The sequence below is a fragment of the Varanus komodoensis genome, unplaced genomic scaffold, assembly GCF_004798865.1.
Source record: "Varanus komodoensis strain SLA01 unplaced genomic scaffold, ASM479886v1 scaffold2, whole genome shotgun sequence".
In the NCBI taxonomy this organism is placed as follows: domain Eukaryota; kingdom Metazoa; phylum Chordata; class Lepidosauria; order Squamata; family Varanidae; genus Varanus; species Varanus komodoensis.
This window is the reverse complement of record NW_025335568.1, coordinates 55,325,416-55,353,360: the sequence shown is the minus strand read 5'-3', so window position 1 is coordinate 55,353,360 and position 27,945 is coordinate 55,325,416. Positions and strand designations below refer to the sequence as shown.

Genomic DNA, 27,945 nt, shown 5'->3' with positions numbered 1-27,945 from the left:
TTAGTATTCCAATCCCCCATGATGATAAGGACATCATTTTTTGGTGTTAATTCTAGAAAGTGTTGTAGGCCTTCATAGAACCAGTCAACCTCAGTCTATTCAGCACCAGTGGCTGGGGCATAGACTTGGACTACTGTGATGCTGAATGGTTTGCCTTGGATTCAAACCGAGATCATTCTGTCATTTTGGAGATTGTATCCCAGTACTGCTTTTCCTACTCTTTTATTGACTCTGAAGGCTACTCCATTTCTTCTGAGGGATTCTTGCCCACAGTAGTATACCTGATGGTCCTCTGAATTAAATTCACCCATTCCTGTCCATTTTAGTTCACTGATTCCTAAGATTTCGATGTTCAGTCTTGTCACCTCTTGTTTGACCACATCCAGCTTGCCTTGATTCATAGATCTTACATTTCAGGTTCCCATGGAGTATAGATCTTTGCAGCATCGGACTCTCCTTTCACCACCAGATACATCCGCAACTGAGTGTCCTTTCGGCTTTGACCCAGTTGCTTCATTCTTCCTAGCACTACTAGTACTAGCCCTCTGCTCTTCCCCAGAAGCATATTGGACACTTTCCAACCTGAGGGGCTCATCTTCCAGTGTCATCTCTTTTTGCCTTTTGGTACTGTCCATGGGGTTTTCATGGCAAGGATCTGGAGTGGGTTGCCATTTCCTTCTCCAATGGATCATGTTTTGTCAGAGCTTTCTGCTATGACCTGTCCGTCTTGAGTGGCCCTGCATGGCATAGCTCATAGCTTCATTGAGCTACGCAAGCCCCTTCTTCTTTCAAAGCACCCACAACAGGGAGGTGTATAAAAGCCCCTGAAGTCCTGGTGTCCTGGTGCATTGTGATTTTTTGCTTCTTATTGCTTCTTTGTTATGAGCTTTATATTTTGCAGCACCATCAACTGATCTATTTTTGGCAGTCCAAAGCAGCACATGATCTATTGGAGCACCTCCATGTAAAGCTGCTTCTTGCACCGCTCTGCAATCAGCCATGGCCCGATCTCCCTGCTTGGTGGTTGACCCTGATTAAGACAAGAGTCTGCTCTGCTCAGGTTAGTATCATGCCCGCCTCCAGGTTGAATGTCTCTGATGTTGTTCCTCGCTGTCTCTTCAGCTATGCTTTGGCAAGTCCATTGCCTGTGTGGAGATCCTGCACTCTGACTGGACTGGCCACGTGCCCTCAATTCCCTGAGTTTGCCCTCCAGCCAAACAGGCAGGCATTTGTGGTGATGGTGACTCTTTTGGGGTTGACCAGCCACATTCCACAGAGCAGTCAGGAAGTTCTCACCAACATAAAGCTGACTGTACTGTCCTGGGAAACTCCACCATAAAATGTTCTCAGGATATGCACTTGGAAGAAATGACATAAATGCTGTAGAGCTCAAGTATGGAAATGCAGCCAGCTGACTTATCTCCTGACTGGACACCGTCAGATCTAGCACCTGAGTCAATGACAGCAGGACAGTGCACTTTGTCTCTACTGCTTCTTTCACTGTCTGCAGAGTTTTGCTTTTCTTGTCCTATGAGGAAGTCTGTGGATCAGTTCAGCAATGCTGCTCCTTTAAAGAGCAGGCAGCCATGGGGTGAGGACAAGACCTCTCCACCCCGTAGAATGCAGAACACATTGGTTCCCAATTCTTTTGACAAGTCTATCTGTAAAATATTGGGGATATCCTGAACTGTTCAGGATTCTTTCCCTCTTTTTTGTGTTCCAGCAGAAAAAGAAGTGTTGGAGCAAACATGATTTATGGAACATTTTCAAGAGGCTCAGAGAGTTTTGAGAATCTCTTCAGTCTAGCCCACCCCTAACCATTGTTTCTAGGCTATCTGATAAAAGGCTGAGGATATGTCACAGGTTCTTGTGTCAGCATGTTTTCCTTCATAGAAGGTCTCCAACACACCTGGGTTGACAGCTCACCTAGATCCAGAAACCATAGTCTTTGATCACCAGTGTGTCCTCAGAATCTGTTGTTTAAAGTATGGTGGTTGTTCTGTGCAAACCCAGAACCATGGGTTGTTGTGCCAAGTTGCAGACATGGCAGACAGGTGTGGTTAAATACATGCCAGAATGACAGGACTACACAGGCATTTGTGATAGAAGTAAAGTGTGAAAATGGGAGGGGATCAAGCAACCCAGGACCTGAAAAAACAACCTGGGCTTTGTGCAGTCATCTGGCAGATATATCAGGGTTAACTGGAGTTAGGCAGCAAACCATCTTCTGGGTTGTCATTACATGCAGATTAGGCCTATGTCACAGACAGGAACCATTTACATTTTTAAAATAAAATTCTATGTCATTTTTAAAATGCCCATCATTTATTTTTCTTTGCAAATAGAAATTACAGTAAAGGGGTACAATTTTAAAGTGTAAGATAAGCACTTTCATGACAATGTGCCAATTCATATTTTTCTATCAAAGAGTGCAAAACAAGTAAAATAGCAAACCATTTGGAAACAGGAGGTATTAGGTAAAACATGCTTCATTACGGATAAAAAGGAAAAACAATCGCATTCAGATGAGATCTTCTTTATCCAACAATGCGTACAGTCACTTAGTTAATGTTATTAAATACATTCTTGACAACTTAATTTTCGTTCTAATTACCCATTTTTCTTTTTGTGAATTTGAAAAGATCTTTGGGAGACACAGTTTCACAATGATTAACCATCTTTTTCTGACTGTCAGGTTGGATGGCAGTCTGTTCTCTCACCGTACGTGGGCAGAGCATCACTTCACCAGCTGGTGAGTGTTGCTGAGATAAATGGGTAAGTCTGTGCCCACAACTCAGTCTGCAAGGCTGCTCATCTTCGTTGCAGCTTTTCTTTTGAGCTGTATAGCAGTTCTGAAGAATCTCTATCCCCAGAATAAGCTCACCACCACGGAGCACCATGGATAACTCCTGTTAAGCTGCAAAGAGATGCTCCAATGAAGGAAGACCCAAACGACATCGGAGCCAAGTGGTGCCTATTTTAAAAGATTAAAAAAAAAAAAAAACTACTTTTGAGTAGCTGCAATTTGACCCAATCAAGTGTTTCCTTTTGGAGAACATGAGAGCCAGTTTGGTGTAGTGGTTAAGAGCATGGGACTGGGACTCAGACGATCTGAGTTCTAGTCCCCGCTCGGCCATGGAGCCAACTGGGTGACTTTGGGCCAGTCACAGCCTCTCAGCCCAACCTACCTCACAGGGTTGTTGTTGTGGGGATAAGATGGGAGGAGGAGAATGATGTATCCTGCCTTGAGCCCTTTGTAGGAAAAAGGCAGGATATAAATCGAAAAATAAAATAAATAAACATGACCAATGAGGACACAGTGGCTGAGTTCTCACAACACAGTGTGTTTACTACAGTTCACTGGTGTTTTTTACCATGATCTACACAACAGATGATCTAGTGGTTTCTATGTTATCATGCCTGCCATCCAACCTGCTCAGTCTTCCTGCTGTTGGCATGAATCCCATCATCCACTGCACCTAAAATTCAGGCCCAATGTGCATCATTCCCTGCCTTTTTCCTCATTAGTCTGCACATAGAAGCTGGGTGGCTCCTGCAGTTGCCATTCTTTGGAGGGGACCTTGTGGAAGTTGCATACCAGGACCATGGAAACCATAATCTTGACTCCAGATACCATGACAAGCTATGGTGATACAGAGAAATCATAGAACAACCTTTTCTTATTGTTGTTTCTGAAGTCCAAGCTTGCCATGGTGAAGTACCACTTCTGAGTTTGGACAACATGATGGACCAGCAATGGTAAAAACCCACCATGGCTTGTTGCATTGTCTGAACAAGCCAGTATCAGTCTGGGGACCAGGAATAGCCCTCCCCTTGGAGGAGACCAGCAAGATGACTGGAGGAGCAGGGGTTATTTGAAAGGGTAATAATTCGTATATCCTCCAGGCATCTGGAAACAGAACAAAACAAATCACAGAAGTATTTTTCCTGTACACAAGTAGGTGTCAAAAAAATACGAAGAATAATGACTACATTGAGTCAGATTACCCTTGTTTGCGAAGTCCAAGTATCATACTAATAATTACATCAGCATCAAGAAAGATCTATACAAATATCAGTGTTATTTTGTGCCAAATGCACAATAAAGAGTGCACAGGAATGCTTACATTTTCTCTGTCTTGTCTGCTTTCTCAGAGGGTTCCCAACTCCATAAATTTGGACACTGTGACCAGATATTGGACTCACCCAACCTTGAGACTTGCAGAGGCTTTGGGCTTCAACTCTAGGCAGGTCCAGCCACCATGAGCAGTGATCAAGATAGTTGGCTGTTCCACTTCCTTGTCACCATCAACTTACTACTCCTGTTGGAAAAGTGTCTAGTAGCCATTCAGCTAAGCTAACAGAGCCAGTTGAACTCAATGGGTCAGATCATTGCTAGTCCAGATGTAAGGTTTATTATGATGATTATTACTATAAATGGGGCACTGTAGGCCTGCAGCCATGGGGGTTTCTCATGGTGGGAAAGCAAGTCTTGGTGTAGAAGCAGCTGTGGTAGGTCTGGGGGCCACCTTGAGCCCCAGGTCAAGGCCCTTGTCACATGCCAGTCCATGTCAACCTGCTTATGGCTTCTATATATGGAAAAGAATACAGTCCCCTTTGCATAGCTTCATTTAAAGCTCCATCCTAGGTACCTGTACACAGAGAAAAGCTTCCAGCTCTTAGCATGGGAATTGTAGACTTTTTCTTGTCTAAACTTGCACAAGAATGTGTGGCATTCATCTTCTTAATGACCAGATTAGCATGTTTACCAAGCAGTCCAGCTCATGTGGAGCCCCTTCCCCTTTAGACAAAACAAGTGCATTAAAGTCCACTTTCCAATTCAGTATACATGTATTTATTAAAGATCCAAGCAAAGAACAGTTGCTTTTAAATTAAAAATAAAGCTCACTCAAACTTATTTGTCAGACCCAAAGAATTACTCAAAAGGTAGCTTACCCAAAGAGTAACTTACTAATGCAAGGAGAAGGACCACCCAGGACATGCACTTTCTGCAGCTAGATCTGTATTGAAGTTCCTCTCTTAGGAACATTGTTGCTGTTACATGCCATCAAGTCATGCCTGGCTTAAGCAACTCTATGAGTGAAAGCCATCCAAAATGTCCTGTCCTGGGCAGCCCTGCTAAACTCTTATAGACTCAAGGCTGGTGTTTCCTTTATGGAGCTGATCTGTCTCATATTTGGTCTTCCTTTTATTTTTGCCTCCAACTTTCCCAAGCAAGATTGTCTTTGCCAGGAAGTCATGCCTTCCGATGATGTGCCCAAAGCCTCTGTTTCATCATTTCTGCTTCCAGGGCAAGTTCTGTTTTGTTTAGACCTGGGACCCACCCGTTCATCTTTCTGTCAGTGCCAGGTACTTGCAAGGCCCTCCTCCAGCAATGTGTTTCAAATACATGTTTGAATCCCATGACAGGCAGTCCTATAGCCCAGGCTATAAAAAGTTCCAGCTGCTGATTTCTGTGGGTCACAAGAGCATGTCACCTGGATCCACCCATCCCCTCTCTAATGATATTTCTGTTGGGGAGGCAAGTGGAGCATGCCCTGGCCTCCTCAGCATAAAAGCAGATATGCTGCTTGACTGGGAGGGTGGGAGGGAGTGGGGGAGTCCCATGCTGCCTTAAAGAGGTGGTGGTGAGAAACCTTCCCTTGACATGGAAGAGCTGAATAACTTTAGGTTGGTAGCAAATTTGCTTTTACAAGGCAAGGTGATTGAGAGAATGGTTCCATTGGTTCTAGTCCTACTTGGAGGTCCATCTCCAGAAGATGGTGCCTGGGGAGTATTCTCTAGTGTGAAGCTCCTCAGGGGCCTGTTCTGTCCTCCATGCTATTCAACATCTACATGAAATAGCATGGGGGTTATCTAGACTTCTGGAGTGTGTTGACATGAGTATGCTGACAAAATGAAGAGCTATTTCTCCTGTTCATCAACAGGTGAGGCTGTGGATGTGCTAAAGTGGTGACTGTCTGTGACAATGGACTGGATAAGGCCTAACAAACTGAAACACAATCCAGACAAGACTGAGATGCTGTTGGTAGGTGGTTCCTCTGACATGATGGAGGGTATTTAACCTGTTCTAAATGGGGTTGCACTCCCCATCATGGGGACAAAACAAACGTAATCGTAATACATGTGATGTACAGAAATATCTGCTTTGCCTAGCTGAAGGTCAGAAAGTATTTCATAATAAAGAATTAGAGTCTGTTGGCCCTTGTCCAGCCTAGCAGTCACACTTCATCTAGCAGGCCAGCAGCACAGCCTACACACACAAAATGTGCTTCCCCAAGTCAGAACACTATTCTCATCACCATTGTTCTGGGAACTGCCATATAGATTTGGAACAATTGGTATGAAGTCTTCTTTCCGTTGCCAGGTTAGATTGAAAACAGTTGGCTTCCATTGGCCAAATCTATATCCTGAAAGAAGGTGGCAGATGATCTGTCTGTCATTCTGGCTCTCAAATGGACCTTGGATGCTTGGAATTTTGTTCTTTTATTCAGGCCCTGTTTGGAGACATGGATTTATAATCCCTTAATAGTATAAAAGAGAAAGTTGCAAAATGTTTCCAGAAGGCTGCTGGAAAGAAGCATTTTTTCAGACCTCAGTGGGTGGATTTTTATTAAATTCTTAAATATATTCTTGACATGTCTCCCATTTTATGGATTGGAATGACCTACCTCAGGAACATCCTAACATATCTCAATGGCTCATTAGTGTCCCTTTAACTGTATCACTCACAGTTTACCATCAAATGACAAGGTAAAGTTCTTTAACAGTAAAGTATGTCTATAATTTTAGACTCTCCATTGTTCCAGGTTGGAAGTATGGTTCAAATACAAGGTTCATGTACTCTTGGCTTTAAGTAACAAGGGTGTGTTTGCATTGGCGCCAATTGATTTTTTTTTTCTTTGTTTAACCTCTGCATAGGAGGTAAATTTCAGAAGAAAAGCAGACTGTGCAGGAAAGTTAATTGCTGCTAACTTCAGGGCTGGGTAAGGAGTAGAACCCAGATCTCCTGGGTCCCAGTCTAACACTCTAACCAGTATACCACATTACCTTAAGTAGAAAAGAGATCTTCAGACATTTTACATTTCAGTTCCCATCATTCTTGACAAAGGCCAGTGCCAGATTTCACTGTCTTGTTTGCTGACATAACACTGCTGATGGTTCCTTGCTGCTGCTACACACCACACCACGAAATCCCCTGCCTGTCCATCCCTTGCTTGCTGAAACCACATACTTGCCAGGCAAAACTACCCGCTTGCTCACTTGCTGAATCTGAACCACCACCTGATGGCCCTCCCTTCCTCCATCTATTCTAGGTGCCACGCAGTGGCTCCTCCTCCTCCTCATGAGGCTAAGGTGACTTTGGGAATTGCTGAGGCAGCTGGCCGGCCAGCTGTGCCTTCAACTACCTGCCCTCCTTTGTAGTACATGGCACTTCCTTTTGTTAGAGGTCCAGCTAGGAGGATAGCAGCAGCTGTGGCAGAGTGAGGGTCCATAAACCTTTAGATCCTCCAGGCCTTCAGCAGCTGCCCAACCATACTAAGCATGGACAGCAGGCCTGCTCCTTGCCACTGGCTTTGCTAGCATGGGCTTTCTAGGAGCTGAAGTTCAAAACTTCTGTGTTTTGCCTTCCCCCGACTTAGAACACCCGGAATATTTGTTGCTGAGGCAAGATTTAAGCTGGGCCTAGTTGCTACACTAGCTTTCACATTCTGTCCCTGAAAAAGAACCAGCTGGATATGCCCCCATTCAGCTAATGGTGTATTCAGTGTTTCATTCAGCTCCATTAAATATTATGATGGTATCATTCAATTGTAAAGGCTTTCTGAACAGTCTGTTTTGTGACCATTCTGAATTATGAGTTGTATTTTACGTAGCTTTTTTAAAAATAAAAAATTGTAGAGTGCAAAAGATGTTCAAGCATCAGCTAGGCAGGCACTCTTCACCTCAGGTTCTTCCTGAACTGTCACTAATCTTTGCAGGTGGATGTTGTTATGGCTGTGCCATGACAGTCATGTTGCTAACTGTAATTGAAAGCTGTATTTTTCAAGGGATTTCTGATGGTAAAAGGCATTGCATTTCAAACAAAGTGTAGCAATTACAAGATCCTAGTGAGTTTGGTGCCTGGCTTTTCAGAACAAAACAAATACTCTGTCCTTTTTATTAAACTGTCACTCGGTACACACACCTACCACCCACCTCCACCCGACAGTTTTCAATAGAACTTTTCATCTCTCACAGATGGTCAATTGAATGAGGCTCCTTCGCTTGGAGAGGAGCCCAACGTGTCCTCCCCCACCCAGTGAGTGACTTGGCGGAGTTGGGAGCTGATGGGATTTATGATTACAGATCACTGATTAGGCAAATTACTAAGGACAACCCAATCTTCTAAACATCACATGAAACTGAAGAAGTGGCCTTATTATTGTGCTTTGTTTTGTTTGACAAATTTGTACATTGCCCTTAACCAAAAGGACTCCCAGAGTGGCTGACGAAGATAAGTAGCATGACAGTCACTGCCCACAGGCACACTGTCTAAAATGAGACATGACACATAAGGAATAAGGCAGAGGGAAAATAGGAGGGCATATGTAATTAAAATGGTAAAAAAAGAGTGCACTCACAAGACCTGCTTTAAGAGATGGTAACAGTTTACTTTTTCCTTTTCTGCTGCCGGGGGGTTGACTGGAAAGGCAGGAGTGGCCCATCTCTGCCCGGGGCAGCAGCAGCAGCAGCCACCGCCGCCATTGTGTGGTCCTGCCAACACCCTTGCAGAGGGGCTTCCAGAAGAGGCTTTTGCTGTGCAATTGCAGCACTGGATTTCATATGCAGTAGAGAACATACTGCCTGTGATTTGCAGCCCTCACATTTTGCCCACCACTTCTGTCTTTTCTTTCTTACCAGAAAAAGATTGAATAGCTGCACAGGGGCTGAGTTCACACAATATGTTGGGGATTCCTTGGGAATGTAAACCATGTACTGTGCTTTATACTCCCCCGTGCCTGACAGAGAATCATGCACAGCAGGGCTTGTGTGCCTCCTTGAACTGATGTCCCCTGAACTGTGGAGCAGTTTAGTGCTTACCACAGCTTGGCATTTTTAAAATGTGCCTCTGGGTTGGCAGCACTTGGGAACCCCTTGTCCTCTCAGGGTTAGTGCAGGGACATCTTTGCCTAAAGAAAAATATTGTAATGGAGATACTATGGTATTTACATAAAATGATAGAAATGTGGGACTTTACTGTTCCTGCTATTATGACAAAACAGAAACTGTCACTTTAGCTCTAGGGGCTTGGCTTCTATGCATGTATTTCCAGTTGCATCTCTTGCCTATCAAGCTGCTGAACACATCACAGCATCAGTAATCTTGCTTATTAGACTTTTAGGAGATGGGAGATAGATTTAGTTTTCCCACTCCCCTGGTTCCAACTGAAAAGCTGATTGGTGTGATAATTTCTTTACATTTTTCTTTACAGATTGACTGCTTTGTTTTTCCCTCCAGACTGTACTGGGAGAAAATATTAGGTACCATGAAAGGGTGGTGGGGGTGGGGAACAGTAGAAACACTGTAATAAAATCTTTATTTAAAAAAATGTCAAACTGAGTGTTGATTTGCTTTTACTAATTTGAAATGTTTAATGGGTTCCAAATAACAACCTGTAAAGATATATATAAACATGAAATTCCTTAGCTGTATTCCAAAGCATTCTTTTGCTAAGATTGGCAAAAATTTATGAGTGCTTCAATTTTAAATAAAAATATTCTTTATAAAGAAATGGCAATTAAAAGCTTTAGTACAATAACTTACACTTTAAATTAGTCTAAATTAAAATGTGTATTTTATCTTATATATGTTATGCTGACAAAGTATAGGTATGTCTGTTGTAACTGGAAAAATATCATACCACAATTTATGAAATGCAACTGCAACCATCCCTCACTAATGGCTAGGGCTGGTGCCCCACACATATAGCTGGTGCCCCACACATTCCCCATGCCTGCTCCCATTCCCTCGCTCTAGCCCAATTTTAAGATCCACTGCAGTATTATTATAAGCAGCAGATCCATAAATATGCCTCCACTGAAATGTAGGGGGTAGCCTGAGCTTTGTATGTGTGTTGTAGCAGAACTAAAGGTAGGAATGGAGCAGCAACTGGTTGTTAAGGCTATTTTTCAGAACTTCTGGAAAAGTTTCTGAACTTCCCCAGAAACCACTTAGCACCCATGCTAATTTCTAAAATGTTTAAGCAACATCTGAATCTCCTCTTAATGAGTTTAATTCAGGCATAATCCCCACTTTATTCATAATTAATAACAATGACAAATTTAGAACATTTGCACATTTTATAAGTGTACAAAGCTTACAGGAATCAACTTAACTGTACAAAATACAGCATCAGCATTGAAATCTTGTTGAGAGATAGATCTTTTTCAAGAATCAAACTCCATTTCTTTCCAGGTTTTGGAGGCATTTCTTTTGTACTGTTCTAGCTCCTAAAACAAAGCATATTTATTGTAACATTAACTTTTGTGTATAAGCAGTTACAAGTTTCTTTTTAATTTGAAAGCATTCTTCATTAAGCAACAAACATGGGTTGTGATCCTGTCCTCCTCCTTGCACCTCAATAGGCATGTACATCCATTCTCGGGGATGCAACTTTCAACCTAAGTTCTGGGGCCTCTCTTCATGGAAGACAGGGAAGGATGCTGCAGGGAGGCTGGAACATTCCCATAGTGGTGTTTTGTTTTGTGCTCAAATTGCTCCTATACTGAAGAATATTTTTCAAGGAAAAGGCTATCAGAGATTCCTTCTGTACAGAAATGAAGTAGTAGCTTCAAAATGACCTACTGACTGAAGTAAATATGTTATGGATTGGATACACTGTACAGGAGGAGATACCCGGCACTCTAATTCCAACTCCCATGACCCTTTTCATGCTTTGTCTACCAGCTTAATCTCTGTCTTGCAACTTCTAATAAACAGCTGGCATGGACATATTAAAAATAAACAAGCGTTTTTAAAAATAGGACAGAAAACTGAATTGATATTTGAAGTGCTTCTGTTATATCATTATTTCCATGGCTACTTGATCTGCAGTGTACTCACTATGCATCTTCTCCTATCTATCTATAAATCTATCTGTATAAACAGATAGCTGGAAAGCAGCACACTCAGGAAAGCACCCTTAAACCTCCTGAAATCAATGGGATTATAGCCAACAAGTAAAATCACTCAATGGTACAATACAAGCAATGCATAAAATCAATACATTCAAAATGAAATACATATGGCATTTTCATTCAAAATGAAAATATGGCATTTTAGAAATAGCACATATGAGATGAGTCTAACACCACAAAGGAAAAAAACCCCCTGCATGGATTATATAGGCCATATCTGAAAATCTTAATTGAGACTGTTGTAAAAGAAATCCAGACTGCAACACACAGAGAATTAGCTATGATTAAACAGCTATCATGCACACCTTTCATAACACTAAACAAACAGCAGTTTTATCTTTTAATTTCATACTGTGAATGTATGGTATGCAATTCTAATACTGAGATTTACTGCAAAATTACTGAAGTCCATTATTCTAATTGCACCCATATCTTCTAATTGCCATTTCAAAGAGCAATTACTGCTACTATATTCAAAAATTATATTAATATGCTCTCAAGTACAGCCTAAAGCAACAGATCTCCCAAGTCATCGGCAACACAGTGTTTTTGGCAAGGTGAAACTTCTAAGTACAAGGATACAGATCTATGAAGACAAGATTCTGAGAACAAACAGAGGCTCTTGCTTCATATATGCAGTTAGAAGCTTCTAGAGCAGGGGTCCTCAAACTTTTTCAATAGGGGGCCAGTTGAAAGGCGGTGGCTACATGAGTGGGCCAGTGGGGGGGGGGTGCCTAGGCATGTGGGCTGGTGAGGCGTTGTGGGCGTTGGGTGCGCAGGGCAGTGACTCGCTTGGAGATCTCCCAACGAGTCCAAAACCATCTCCGAGTAAGTAAGCCACCACCTCCAGCCTGTGCTGCAAGGCAGTGGTGAGTGCGCGTGTGCGGGGGAGGCAGGCAGCAGCTTGTTCACTTGGAGATGGTTTTGAACTCACTGGGAGATCTCCCAACGAGTCCAAAACCATCTCCAAGCGAGCAAGCCACTGCCTCCTGTTGGCAGCACAGGCCGGATGAAAGGGCAAGGGATCCGTCCCGTGGGCCTTAGTTTGAGCACCCATGTTCTAGAGTCTAGAGATCCTCCAGTGCAGTAATGGAATCTGTATCCTGCACCAGGTCAGGATCTTTACAACTTTATGCCATGGTTCCATGGCAGTATTAGTACTGCTGATCATACTGACCTCCTTTTTTTGGGTGGGTGAAGTGTCTGCATTCAGTCCCTCAAATCCAAATAATCATGGTTTGCTAGAGCCAATTATGTTGACCATACTGCTACTGCCCAAACTGTTATAAGCAGGTTTTTCTTTTGCAGAGTACTTTTGACTCAAGTATTCACAAGTCTCCAGAAACCCTCTTCTGCATGTGTGTTGCCCTTGCTGAAATGGACTACTTTAAGTTCTTCATGGGAACAGACTGGAGAAAGGAATAACCTCAAACAGCTAGACAAGCCCATACATGAACACACATAGGCCCAAGCTACAGTTCATGTTTCTACCTTATCAGATTTCTATTTCTGTCCTAGTTTTGGAAACTACTTTAATCAACATTTTCACCATAAAGTGAAATGATTTTTAATCTAACTTTCAGAAAGTGAAACATTCACTCTTTCACTCTTTCACTCTTGGTGAATGTGGACAAGACTGTATGGTATTTTAATAAGAAAAAGAAAGCATTGTTTTCATAACTATAGGAATTTCATGAGGTTTAATTTATTTTGGGACTAACATCCCTATTTTAAAGTTGCACAACTCTCTTAAACTTCTCAGGGTTCATTTTAAGTAGCTTCTGATGCTTGTAATACTAGTTCTTCAACTGAAATACTTCTTACTTCATTCACATTAACAGCCATGGCTTCATGTTCTTTTGTACATAACACGATATTCATTGATGAGAGAGAAAAATGAACTAACAGTTTGTTGTGAATTGTGAGCTGTTCACAATAGTTATCTTGACTGGATTCAGACAACATGGTAGCCCATGATTCAGCTACAACCCACAGCTCAATGGCGATTATATTGGTTGAATCCAGTCATTATTTTAATAAGGCTTACTTTGTGTAAGTATGTGGGTAATGGTTTGCTCTCCAGATGTTTTGGCCTATCTCTATTATATGTCACCACTGACTATGCTCGCTGGGGCTGATGGGAGCTGTAGGCCAAGACATCTGGAGAGCAGCAAATTGCCTACACCTGGTGTTGCTGCTCTTGCAATATTGTCCTTTTTTCTATGTGAAAAAAGGATAGTTTCAACTTTAATATTGGTGCAATGTTTCCAGGAAAGCCCAAAGCAGTGATTCATCTCTGGCTGCTTCCAAACAGAACCATGGGTATGTTCATCATTAACAAGCCATAGCTTTTTGGCACAGCTGGTTTCATACATGATAGTCCATGGCTTAAGGGCAAACCATGCTCAACCCATATGCAATCCATTAATGTGGACTATTGTGTTGGCTGAATCCAGTTATTTTCTGGATGACATGCTGTCACTAGTTGTGAGTTTTTTATGAAGAGCTGGAGCATATGTAGCCTCCACTTGTTCTGAGAATCACAGATTATGGAAGAGTTATTTAACCCTCACAGAGTCCATGCTCACTGGGTTTGCAAGACATGACAGCTCCCAAATGAGGGCTGCATATTCAAAATAATAGCCACACAGCTGTAGGAGGACTTTTGGGTCATACTAATAGCTCCAAGGAACCAAACTTCTGAGAAAACATGCACAAAATTATGCTGTGCAACCACTTTCAGCAAGAGGGGAGGATATTCTGAAAATGGGACATTGGCTATTTATTGTGAAATGGAGGCATCAGAGCAAATGAGCTATCTCCTCAGCACTACCTAGGAAGGAAGGGATAACTATAATCTTTCAAGAGCAGTGCCTTTCAGCTGCAGTTGTTTGTCTGCTGCATAGGTTAAGGAAGTCCACAATGCAGGGTCTTGTGGACAAAGTCATTTAGCAGATAGGTCTTCTATCCACAGCTCTAGTGAAGGCTTAAGATGTAAAGGACACTCTAATGTAGTGCTTTTGTATAGGCAGCACTACAGTATTTTTCATTAGGGTCTCTATAGGGGTATCTCCCTCCTTAGGGACAAGGACTCCAGGCAGCAGAACTTCCACTGGAGCAGTGATCAAAGAATCCTTAAGGTTATTCATAGTCTATTGAGAAAAGGAATACAAATTTTGTGCACAGTAATGCCTTTCCTACTAACCCAATAAACATACAAGTCAATTATTTCATCCTATTTCTAAAGTTTATAAGATTGGCTGTGTAGGTCTACTCATCACATTTCTGTAGTGCCAATTTTCCCAAAATTTCCCAAGGAGCCCAAAGTGGTTTACATAACCCACCTTCTCCTCTCCATTTTCTCCTCACAACAACCCTGTGAAGTAGGTTATTACAGCAGATGAAAATTTTAACAATCCTAAGTAAATAGAATCGAATATTGTGCAATTTTAAATTACTTCTCATAGCATAGTATAATGTTCATCTACAAAATAATTTCATTCATTCATTTCACTAAAATGAAAAATAGAATACAATACAGCATGTGAGGTATCTAACAATATGGACACATCTATAAATTCCCTTGACTGAGAACCAGTTTATGGCACAAGCTGAAAATATTATTTAAAAAGGAAAAATGCTACAATAACTTTCTTCTTTTCACATTTAATATAAGGCAGAAAGCAGAAAAATCAAATCAAATCCACTGATAACTAACAAAAGTCATTAAGATATGTGTGAAACAGTAGAAAGTGCCTTGGTTAGATGTAATAATCTTGATCTAATAAACCATGCTTTCCTTGACTACAGTCTTAAACCATAGATTCTCAGTAACATGAATCAATCCCCGAAGTGTTGTATTATGACATGAAAGCAAAGCAAGGGGGTAAGAGGAAGCATGTGGACAACATGGTTTATTAAGTGGAGACTATTACATCTCAATTGGCCCTGAGGCTCACTGGTAACAACACACAAATGAGATTCTTTGCAAAACAAACAGCAACTTTCCGCTTGAGACAAACTGCTTTTACAAAGCAAACAGCATGAGGCAAGATAATTCTAATTAAATGGTAGGGAGATCTGCACCTGACCTAAAGACATGATTGCTTGCTGCTTCTGCTTAGTTTCTGGTATACAAATCAACCATGGAAACTCCACCCCATTTCTGGGTTATGCCTCATAATATGCAAAGCTGAAAGTTTACACTGTGGAGAACAATAAACTCAGGGTTTTAACCCAACAACAAACCATGGGTTAAAACACTGGGCTGATTCTCCATCAACAATCCAGAGTACCAGGTTCACAGATTACGGAGTATAACCTAAAAGTGGAGTGGTCCCATTTTCTTTGCAACCTAGAAGCAAAGTGGTAGCAGCAAGCAGTTGGGAGTCTGCTTGTCTGCTCCTGTGCAGTGCCAGCTGGGTAAAATTGCATTAAACCCAATGCAATGCTCTGTTTCTAGGCAATACCTTTAGTTCCTGCTCCTAATCTTATGGGATGATTCTATATCTAGCTATTATTGTACTGGACTGTTAATACAGTCATTGGTGCTGATGGTATTTTTTCTATTCCACTCCACTCTATGGTCAAACATGATTTTTAGAAGTTTAAAGCACCCGAATTATTATTATATTGTCTCAAAATATCTGAAATGCTATCATCTATACAAAGTGAGCAAACTGTTAGGCTCAGAGGTCATGAGAAAGAGAGGTTCAGTGATGAGGATGTTTGGTATATTCTGGAATGATACTTCCCGTCTACAGACATGATGACACAGGCCATATAGCTTGTTTTAGATCACTACAAACAAAGTGTAAACAAACACTGATGGAGCAATATATGCCAGGAAGGACTTTCTTTGATGTACTACTTTTAAGATGGCTTGGCTAGAAATGGAGAGTCTTGTTAGTGTTTGCAGATGTGTAGTCCCCTTGTGTCAGCAGCAATATGAGAAGCGTATTAAACTATAGATAGTCATTTTGAGCCCAAAGAGCAACATGAAATGTTCAGGGAAAAATGCACAAAATAAAAACTGTGCATGAATATCTTCAAGAAACAGAAATACAAAGCATTATGTTTGACAATTTACCTTTAACATAAATGCTCCTCTCTATATAAATGTTTTATCTTTAAAAGAATGTATGGAACAAAGGACTGCAAAAAGGGAAAAAAGATTAGCTTTCTGAAGCATTTAATACTTATTCTTAAGATAAGGGCCATTTCACTCTCAATTTTCATATAATTATATGAAATCTTAATGCATTTAAAAACTGAATGTAGCCAGGGAATTGTTTTCTTACACATGTATACAGGGTTATCTTACAGCTTTTAATAACTGAACTTCAACATAGAAAATTTAGGGAAATAACTACAGATAATTTTCTTTTGACAGAAACTTGTCTATTATCAATTTTCCTTCTGCAATAGTACCAGCAACAAAAGCTATAGCAGCTTCCAATGGCATCAATAACGATAAAGATCTTTATAAAAGAAAAGAGTACTGAAACTAAGAAACACCTGGAAAAAGATTAATTTTCAATACGATTTAATCAAGCCTCACCAGTAGCCTATTTTAGTTAATAAAAAGCATCCATAATCATAAGATTAGTATGCCTATAAAGCAAGAATATATATATTTTGCAAGCAAATTAAAATATATTCAATAAAAATCACTGAAAATTACATTGGTAATTAATTATATGCCAATTGTAATCTACAACAAAACTCTAATTAATTAATTATAATCAAGTCTTAAAACTGAAACACTTGCTGAAGTAAATATAGGTTAATATTCTAGAATAAATCTTGTCATCTTAAATAAATTTACCATCTACTAGAAGCAAACTAGAGTTTTTCCATTTCTGTAGATTTCAGAGCCATACATGTCATCGTCATCATCATCGATTTATTTCATTTCTTCAAGTAAACAAACTCACTTATACCAGTTAAATCAGAACACCAGCAGGGGTATGGGAGCTATTCAGTGTATTGCGCTGAATGCCACATGTATCTGCCAAAGGGATAGAAGTCATGAGTGTGTGCTTGGTTGTAATGAGCTCTTGGCTCTCAGGGAACATATTCATCCCTTGAAGCGAAGGTTGCTGACCTGGAGAATCAGAGAGGTAGACAGACTGGATGACAAGATCCCCAGGGACCAATTAGCAGGGTCCCAATTCCTGAGTGACAGCTCCTTTGTGGTCATGGAGAAAGGGAGTCTTGGGGAAGAAGGGTGTCATTCTGAGAAAAGGGAAATGATCCCTTAGAAGAGACCCATTCCTTGGAAGGCAAGCATGCATCCTCTCAAATGTATCCTGAGGAAATTTCTCTGCAGGGAGGCTTTTGGTAGTAGGCAATTCAAAAAATAAGAACAAAGAAACCTGGGTTTGTGATGGTTGTGTGGAATTGCCTATATCTGTGTGGAATTGTGGGGGTGGAGTCAGTGGTCTTGGTCCATGTTGGGACCAATGATGTGAGGAAATGTAGCCATAAGGTCCTGGAAGTCAAATTTAAGTTGCTAGGTAGAAGGTTGAAATCCAGACCTCCAAGGCTGAAATCCAGACCTTCTTTGTATTGGTTCTAGTTCCATGCACAGGGCCAGCCAACAAGCACAGCTGAGGAGTCTCAATGAGTGGATGAGATGGTGGTGTAAAGAGAAGGACTTCACATTTGTTAGGCACTGCCAGGCCTGTACAGGAGGGATGTGCTCCACTTGAACCAGAATGGAACCAAAATGCTAGTGTATAACATAAAAAAGATGGCAGAGCACCTTTTAAACTGAACCCCTGAAGAAAGCTGACAGGAGCTGGGAAGCACCTGGGTTCAATTCAACCCTAATGAATGAAGGGGAGGACGTTTCAGATTGCCCAAGTATAGAAGGGGAGGAAGTAGGCAACAAGGTTATGGTAAACCATGATAACCAGTTGGAGAGGACTAAGTGTCAGAAAACTGGTTGCATGCAGCTGGAGGGGGACACTGTGCTTAGCTGTTTCTGTGCAAATGACAGAAGCCTTAGGGCCAAAGTGGGTGAGCTGAAGTACCTGGTGGTAAGGGAAAAGCTAGATATGGTGGGCATTGTGGAAATTTGGTGGAGTGAAGAAAACCAATGGGATATGGTCATCTCTGCATACAGAATGTATAAGAAAGTCAGGGAAGGGTATACTGGAGGAAGTATTGCCCTCTATGTTAAAGAGGGCATAGAGTTCAGTAGACTTGATTTTTGATAGTGTGAAGACACCTCCACAGAAGCAATATGGGTGAAAATTCCTGATTACAAACCAACTTAATCCTAGAAGTTTGCTATTGTCCTCTAGACTGGAATGCTCAGGGTGCTCTTGAGATGGGAAATGAAATCAGGGAAACCTCTAACAAGTCAGTACTCAATGGGAGACTTCAACTACCCACACATTGACTGAATAAATAAATGTTCCAGTTCTGACTGAAAGGTTAAATTTCTCCATGTCCCAAATGACTGTGCCTTAGAGCAGTTGGTCATGGAACCAATCAGAGGAGAGGCAATCCTGGATTTAGTCCTAGGTGGAGTTACTCATGACATAGCACAGGATGTAATGTTACTGAGCCATTAGGTAACAGTGACCACGCTGGTATCAGATTTAATACAGTTAGGTGGAAGACTACCAAAGAGGTCAAGCACAGCTGTATTTGTCTTTAAAAGAGGAAACTTCTCAAAAATGAGGGAACTGGTAAAGAAGCTGAAGAGAGAAATCAAGATGTTTAAATTGCTTCAAAGCACTTGGAGATTACTCAGAAACACTATAATAGAGGCACAGATAATACGTATGCCACAAGTAACAAAACGTAGCACAAAGTCCATGAAATCACCAGGATGATTAACACAGAATCAAGGAAGAAGAGAAAGAAGAAACAGAGAAGAGAACTTCCTTCAAAAATTGGAATGGCAAATAAAAACAACAGAAGAATACTTGCCCAACTGAAAAGAACAGAAGGGATCGCAAGCTTGCACAAAGGACATGCAAGCAAAAAATCAGAGAAGCAAGGAAACAGTTTGAGGAGCACATCACCAAAATCAAGGCTAACAATAAAAGATATTTAAATATATCAAAAAGAAAGGAAGCAGCTAAAGAAGCAGTTGGAATATTGGATGATAATAGAATTAAAGGAGCACTAGGAGTGGGGGGACAAAGAGACTGCAGAGAAATGGAATGAATTATTTTCATCAGTCTTCACAGCAAAAGATGAAGAGCAGAAACCAATCCCTGAGCTTATGCTTTCTGGAAGAGAGACTGTGAAATTAAGGCAGACAGTACTGACAAAAGATGAAATCCTAAACCTTATTGACAAACTGAAAGTCAGCAAGTTACCTGGTCCAGTTGGTATCCATCCTAGAGTTCAAAAAGAACTCAAAAATGAAATTGCTGACTTTCTTACCAAAATATTTAATATATCCCTAATATCAGATCTTGTAATACCAGGTACAAGGATTGAAGGATTGGAAAAAGGCCAATGTAACACCAATTTTTAAAAAGGAATCCAGGGAAGATCTAGAAATTACAGGCCAATTAGCTTAACATCTGTTCTGGATAAACTTTCTGAAAGCATAATTAACAATAGAATCAGTAAGCACATAGAGAGGCAAGCCCTGTTGAAAAAAGACCCAATATGGCTTCCACAAGGGGAAGTCTTGTCTCACAAAGATATTGGAGTTCTTTGAGAGTAAGCATATAGACAGGGACAACCCAGTAGACACTGTTTACTTGGACTTCCAAAAGGGTTTTGACAAAGTGCCCCACCAAAGGCTCCCAAGCAAACTAAGCAATCATGAAACAAAGCGGGGGGGGGGGGGGTCCTCTTATGGATCACTAACTCACTAACTAGTTAAAGAACAGAAGACAGAGAGTAGGAATAAATGACAACTGCTCACAGTGGAAAGAGGTAACCAGTGAAATCTCACGGGGTTCTATATTAGGACCACTGCTTTTTAACCTGTTCATAAACAAGATGGAATTAGGAGTAAGCCGTGAAGTACCCAAGTTTGCTGACAACACTAAAGCTGTTAGGGTTTACAAACAAACCAAAAGGGATTGTGAGGAGCTCAAAGGGATCTCTCCAAGCTGGGAGAATGGACCTCAAAATGGCAAAGCAGTTCAGTATAAGCAAGCATAAAGCAATGCATGCTGGAGCAAAAACAAAACAAAAAAAACAAGTTTGAGTATACATTGATGGGATCTGAACTTGCAGCGGCTGAGCAGGAAAGGGATTTTGAAAGAGTAGTAGACAGTTTGATGAAAATATTGGCTCAGTGCACAGCTGCTGTGAAAAAGGTAAACTCAGTGTTAGGCATATTTAGGAATGGAATAGAAAATAGAATTGCCAAATTCTTACTTCCCTTACACAACTCTTTAGTGTGAATGCACTTTAGTGTGAATGCACTTTAGTGTGTTCAATTCTGGTTGTCTTGCCTGAAAAAGGACATAATTGAGTTGGAAAAAGAAAAAGAAAAAAGAAAAAAAAAAGATCAGCAGGGTGGAAAAGTTCTCCTATAAGGTACTATGAAGAACAGCTACAACAACTGAAACTGTTCAGCTTAGAAAAAGGGCAAGTAGATAGAAGGGTTTAAAATAGTACATGGTAAGTGGCGAGGGAAACATTTTTCTCCCTCTCTCATATCTGCAAACTTGGGGTCATCCCATGAAGCTGATTGGTGGGAGGTTTAGGACAGATAAAAGAAAGTACTTCACACAGCATATAGTTAAACTATGGTTGCTGCCATGCGAAGTGGTGATGGCCACCAATCTGGGTGGCTTTAAAGGGGGTTGGACAGATTCATGAGGGAGGAAGCTATCAGTGATTACTGGCCTTGCTGGCTATGTGGTATCTCCTGCACCAGAGGTAGCATGCCTGCATACAGCAGTTACTGAGGAGCTTGGGCAAGTGTAGGTCTTGTACCTATCCTGCTTGAGCAATCCTGTGGACAGCTGATTTGTTGCTGGACTAGATAGATCTTTGGACTGATCCAGCATAGTTTTTCTTACATTCTTCACCTGAGAGATAATGAATTGTCCAAGGCCACTAAGCAAATGTAATGGCTGAATAAGGACTTATAGCTAGAAAAACTCATAAGTACAGAATTTGAGTAGATGCTGTATTTTTCCATGTATAAGATGCTACTTTTTCTTTAAAACATTTAGCTAAAAATGGAGGTACGTCTTATACATGGGGGGGAGGTGCTCGGGGGGGCGAGACTGGCACAATTGTGCACAGGGGGGGCAAAGGTGGGGAGGCAGGGGGCAGCGAAGCAGCAGGGGGGGGCGGCAGGTGTGGCCGGGGGGGGGGGGAAAAGCAATGCGCGGCTGGGGGGGCAGTGAGGCACCGCATGCGGGCGGCAACAGCTTGCTCGCTGCAAATCGTTAGGAAAAGTGGGGGGTGTCCTATACATGCGGGCATGTTATAGATGGAAAAATACAGTATACTGCAGCTGAAAAATACCAGAGAAGTATTTTATTACAGCAATACAAATTACAGCTGAGACAAGACAGTGGCATACCTGGTTCTTCTGAGCTCGCATGGCATCGACTTCATACTCTGCATATTGTGGATCCTGAGCTGGGTCCTTGACTTCTTTGAAAACACCAATATTCTGAAATCAAGGCAGGTAAAATAATCATCTCATGCTTTTCATTAGCTTAGCGATATTTGCAGGGGCATTGCCATCCAGACCTCAACATGTTTCCTAATAAGAGACACCTGCCTAAATGGTTGAGGGGCCACTACTCCAGGGAGGAGCCCCAAGTTCCTATCAACCCTCTGGAGTTGAGGGTGAGAATGCCCTGGTCAGAATGGACAGTACTGTGTCCAGGGCAAATGCAAACAGGTGCTTGGACAGGTTTGTACAGCCACCTCTATCACAGATTCATAGACTAGAAGAGTTGGAAGGGACGTGAAGTCCAGTGGGTCCAACCCTCTGTTGTTGCAGGGCACCCATTTGCAGCATTCCATTCAGATGGCTGTCCAGTTTCTTTTTGAATGTCTCTAGTGCGGGAGAGCCCACGACCTCTCTAGGCAGCTGGTTCCACTGCCTTATTACTCTGACAGTGAGGAAATGTCTCCTGATATCTAGTTTGAATTTGGTTTGCTGCAACTTGAGTTGATTATTGCATGTTCTACACTCTGGTATCTTGACTCTTCTCTTTCTGAAAGCCTTTCGGGTACTTAGAGAGTGATATCATGTCTCCCATCAGTCTTGTCTTCTCAAGATTGAACATACCCAGTTCTCTTAGTCCTTCCTGACTGCAAGGATAGTGTTTCCAAACCCTAGACCATTTTTGTTTCCCTCTTCAGGTCCCTTTCTAATTTTCTTTCATCTTTCTTAAATCTTGGTGCCCAGAACTGGACACAGTATCCTAGATAAAGTCTGACTAGTTAGAAGACTATAGGGGAACTACCACTATAATATTACTCTATTACGCACCCCACCTGTGGAACAGCCTCCTGAAAGGCGTTTGCTTGGCACCCGTTACAATTGCTTTGGTGCCAGGAGAAAACAACTCTATTCTCTAGACATTTTAATAATTGATTTTATCTTGAAATCAACCTCCTCAGTCAGGGCCCCATCAGGCATCAACATCCAGGGTTCCTGCAGCTTCCATCCATATAAAGTCTAAATGAGGACTGCTAGGCAAATGAGTCTATTCTCTCCACATTCCTGGCCTCCAGGAAAACTTCCACAAAACAGGATGTACGGCCACACATGGTGGATGTTTGTGTGGTGTAGTGGTTAAGAGCCAGTGTGGTGTAGTGGTTAAGAACATGGGACTGGGACTCAGGTGATCTGGGTTCTAGTCCCCACTCAGCCATGGAGCCAACTGGGTGACTTTGGGCCAGTCACAGACTCTCAGCCCAACATACCTCACAGGGTTGTTGTTGTGGGGATAAGATGGAGGAGGAGAATGATGTAAGCTGCCTTGAGCCCTTTGTAGGAATAAGGCAGGATATAAATTGAAAAAAAATGTTTGTAGTTTGGTCCCAAGTCTCTAGAAGAGAAACCTCAGTCACAGGCTTCCCAAAGATTTTAGAGTTCTTCCAGGAGGCTCCAACAGCTTGCCTTAAGGCCAATACCCTCAGAAAACAGGTTTCAGCCGCAGAGTTCATCCTATGCAATGCCAATGAGGCTCCCCTGGGTCTATATCCACATGTTAAGAGGTTCCTCAAAACAGCCTCATTAAGTAGCCCACCACCAGTCTAGAGGTTTTCCACCTGCTGAGAACTGTGACCAAGGCAGACTCGGAGCCCCTGAATGCAGCCACCCTCAAGGTCATAGCCCTCAAAACCATATTCCTAGTAGCCATTACCTCTGCTAGAAAAGTTTCAGAATTATGGGTTCTCTCCTCCAATAGGGACCTGTGCATCTTTCACAAAGATAAGGTGGTTCTCTGTCCAAACTCAGCCTTCGTTCATAAGATCACTGTGACCTTCTGCAGAGCACTGAAGCTATGAATGCCTTACTTCCACTCACAGCAACTTATATCCTAGGAAAGGAAGTGGCATACCTTGGACACCAGGCATGCAATAAAGTTCAACTGGAAAGGATCAGGTTGCACAGAGAGCACAACTCCCTCGTCATTTCCTTCAGTTCATCCTCCCTGGAGAAGATGTCCATGGCCTCCCTGGCCTGATGGTTATGCAAGTGCATCATGCTGCCCCATACATTCAACAGCCTGGTGGTACCTGACAGCATCCTGGCTCACTCCATCAGGGAAATGGCTGCCCGAAAGGTCTTTTAAGGGAAGATGCAGTGTAACTTCAATATGCAGTGTAAAATAAACAGGATGGTTTCTTGCTACTTCTACCTTAGCAGGAGGCTGTTGGCACACTTGGGAATGCACTGGTCTGTCATATGATCAGAGTGAGTTCATCTCTTGCCCTCAGAAGAGAAACAGAAATTCTTTGCTCACCAGAGAATTTCTGTCCTGCACAAGTGAAGGAGGTCAGTCAAGCCCACCCTTGGGCTGGCCTCCACTGGGGCTATTAGTCAAGTTAGGCAGGGTTTTTCCTTTCTTCCACAGACTGGTTGCCTTATGATGAATCTGATGGTTATTAGCATTCTAGAGGTCTATCTAGTGTACTTAATTTGCTTAGAAGTATCAAATGGAGTTGAATTAACAAAACCTTATGCTTACCTTTGCTGGAAATGCTTTCTCAAATACCTTTTTCCATAGATCCATAGGTGTCTGTGCATGCAACTTTCCAATATCAATATCAGCAGCAGGAGGGGGACCTAATAATTATAAATATTGTAATCATATTCACATCATGTTTTAAAATTAAAGTACATTATATGGCTCAATTTATTTTAATCAATAATTTAACAAAAATTATGAAAGGAAGTAAAAACTACCTCATGTGGAGATAGGACCCTTTCCTTGCCTGTTATAATTCTGCATTAATGGGAAAATCTGGGTTCCTAAACACAGGCACTAAACTGACAACACTGAAGTTGCTATATGAAAGCTGTGAACACTTATTTATCTGGGAGAAACCTTTAATGAACACACAGGGGATTATTTCTGACTGGACTTGCATAGCATTGCATTATCCTTCAGAAATCATTACCGAAAACAGTTGAACTTTCCAAAACTTCTTAAACTTTCTAATCAACATGCTTTCATAATACCAAACACAAATAAGTGTTGCAGATGTTTGCGAACCAGTGCTAATTTTTGTCAATTTCTGGCCTGCACTCTCCAAATTCAAAAAAAGGTATCTGGGCAACCATTAGATTAGATAAGAAAACCACCAACCTATTTGACTAAGAGAGTCCATTCCTGCAGGAATAAAGAGTGGTTTATTCTGATCCACTGACATGGATTTGCTTTAAAAAATGAACAAAATGTAGTTAGGATCACATTGACCATAATCCAGCAAAAGCAAACTACAAATATGGCCCACTACAATCATTTGGGGATGGGGGAGAAATGGAGGTAGTGACAGATTTTATTTTCCTGGGCTCCAAGATCACAGCAGACAGGGACTGCAGCCAATAAATTAAAAGATGCTTCCTCCTTGAAAGGAAAGCTAGGGCAAATCTACACAGCATACTAAAAAGCAAAGACATTACCCAGCAGACAAAAGTGCGTATAGTCAAGGCTATGGTTTTCCCAGTTGCAATGTATGACTGTGAAAGCTGGACCATAAGGAAGGCTGAGTGCCAAGGAACTGAGGCCTTTGAACTGTGGTGCTGGAGAAGACTCCTGCGAGTCCCTTGGACTGCAAGGCAATCAAACCAGTCAGTCCTAGAGGAAATCAACCCTGACTGCTCTTTAGAAGGCCAGATACTGAAGATGAAACTCAAATACTTTGGCCACGTAATGACTGGAGAAGAGCCTAATGCTGGGAACAATAGATGGCAAAAGAAGAAGGGGGCGGCAGAGGATGAGGTGGCTAGATGGAGTCATTGAAGCAGTTGGTGTGAGCTTAAGTGGACTCTGGGGGATGGTGGAGGATAGGAAGGCCTGGAGGAATGTTGTCCATGGGGTCACGATGGGTCGGACATGACTTCACGACTGACAACAACAAAATCAATTGAACAAGTGAAACGTTAAAGCTTAATTCCTGTTGATGAATATTCTGAAAGACCTAACATTTACTAGATTGTTCCTCAAGGCTGTAAGTTTTACCTGTCTCTCAGGAACAGTCTTCCTGACAAAAGCATTTAAGTTTTCTGTCCACCCAGAAAAAGCACAGGCTTAGATTCCATTTGTTTCAAACCATGCTTATGAAGCAGCCTTATAGATCATTAGCCCATCTAAGCCAATTTAATAGCAGCTCTATGGGCAGGGACCATGTTTTTTCATGTAAATGGCCCCAGGTTCAAACCCTCACATGTCCAGTTAAAAAAATCAGGTAGTAGGTCATGGGAAACATCCTACAGTGCTGCTGCCAGTAAGATGCCATTGGCCTCAATGGACAAACAGTCTGACCTGGCATAAATTAGTTTTGCTGTCCGGGGCTGATAGAAACTGAAGTCCAAATTATCTGGAAGGCACTAGGACAGGGATGTTTGTCCTGGACAAACAAACTAAAACCTCTTCGGAGCTCATAACGATAATTGTTTCATCATCCTTAATGTAGGAAGCTGAGATTCAAGAATAAGAATCCTATATTATACAGAAAAGTCAACGAACTTTAATTTCTGGGAGAATCCAGGAGTGGGAAATTATTTAGCTTACTTTCTATCGAACCCAAAGGCCAGGTGGTTAATTAGAGTGCGTGTTTTCAACAGGAGAGCTTCAGATTTGCTGGTGAACTGAAACAAAACACAAAGCTTGTGTCATGCTCTTTCCAGGAAGCCTGGTAAAATATCATTCCCAACCCAAGGCATTCAGAAATGATCACTGAAGTGCTATAGCTAAAGTATCCTTGTTTCTGTCTTCATTCCTGTTTCTAGCATCAAGTCTATTTTAACTTCCCCATTTGAAAAGAAAAGGTTCTTCTTTGTAGCTTCTTTACAGATTACAAGCTACTGCATGTAAGAAACCCCGCAATGACCAATTTCTTTTTGAAAGCAGTGTCCAGGAGACATTTTGAATGAAAAATGGCTATATGGGGGCATTTAAACATTAGTTTTCCATGTCCAGTGCTCTCTACGTCTCATCCTAAGGCTAAATTTCTAGACCCTAGATCATCTTTGTTGCCCTCCTCTGAACCCTTTCTAGTTTTTCTGCATCTTTTTAAAAACCAGGAGCCCAGAACTGAATATAGTATTCCAGGTGAGGTCTGACAAGTTCTAACTATAAGGAAACTAGTAACTCTCTTGTCCTGGAAGTGATGCTTCTATTTATGCATCCAAAAATAGTTTTTGCCCTTTTTGCAGCTGCACTGAATTCATTGTTGGCTCATATTTAACTTGTTGTCCACAACTAGGTCTTTTTCTTTTTTAGTGCTGTTCAGCCAAGTATTCCCCATCTTTTTTCTTTCTGCAAATCCCTCTTATAAAAGCTAACAGATAAAGCCTTTATTATTGGTTACTATGTTTTTAGCCTATCCTTTCAAGGGGTTTAAACAGCACTGACACTGATACACTACTTCATGTTCACAACAATCCTTTCAATGCATTCTGTGTATTCTATCTGTGCATTGTCTTTTTTTATTGTCATATTGTGTTTCGCGCATTCTGTGCTTTCCTTTCTGCTATGGCTTGGAGGGTCCTGAAAACCCTGTTCCGTGCTAGGCTGCTGTCAGCAAAGTATGAAGGAGAACAGAGGTGATTTTACCTTTAGTTTCTCCAACTTTTAAAAACTAGATGCATCCTTGAGCTTGTCTAACAAACATGTAGTAGGCGGGACACATGACAAAGAAGCCACAAAATACTTTGAATCTTGCCCTCTCCCTGCCCACCATCCTGCTCCATTCACTCTCCTGAAAGCTGTCTTGAGGTCAATTTTTTGCACAGCTGGTGCTGTGACTGTTACAAAGACCTGGGGAAGGGATTGGTTCTCACAGTACTCACAGTACTCCACCCAAGGTTGTAGGAGTATTTACAAACTCAGGAGTGGATTCTGAAATATGCTCCCTGGTACAATCTCCCAAGACTGTGAGTCTCTCAGAACTTTTCTGTTACTTGTCTTTTTTTCCTAAAAAAAATTCCCCTCATCAAGTGTGTGAATACATTGATAAGGTGGAATGAATACAATAGTACATAATATTCTAAATGAGGTTGCATGACAGATACAGAAAAATGTATTCTTTCAGTACCTTTCTAAATATTTCC

At 41.6% G+C, this 27,945-nt stretch overlaps 1 protein-coding gene across 1 annotated transcript in view; it reads right to left on the bottom strand.

Annotated features, from left to right (window-relative positions):
* Nucleotides 1–9,631: 9,631 nt before the first annotated feature.
* DYNC2LI1 (dynein cytoplasmic 2 light intermediate chain 1) overlaps nucleotides 9,632–27,945 on the bottom strand; it is a gene marked incomplete at its 5' end in the record, with an annotated part of 29,413 nt that continues 11,099 nt past the window's right edge. The window contains 5 exons of the mRNA XM_044428966.1: nucleotides 9,632–10,514; nucleotides 21,724–21,816; nucleotides 24,356–24,453; nucleotides 24,977–25,047; nucleotides 26,405–26,481. Coding sequence (XP_044284901.1) covers nucleotides 10,452–10,514; nucleotides 21,724–21,816; nucleotides 24,356–24,453; nucleotides 24,977–25,047; nucleotides 26,405–26,481 — 402 coding nt within the window. The remainder of the gene's footprint in view (nucleotides 10,515–21,723; nucleotides 21,817–24,355; nucleotides 24,454–24,976; nucleotides 25,048–26,404; nucleotides 26,482–27,945) is intronic.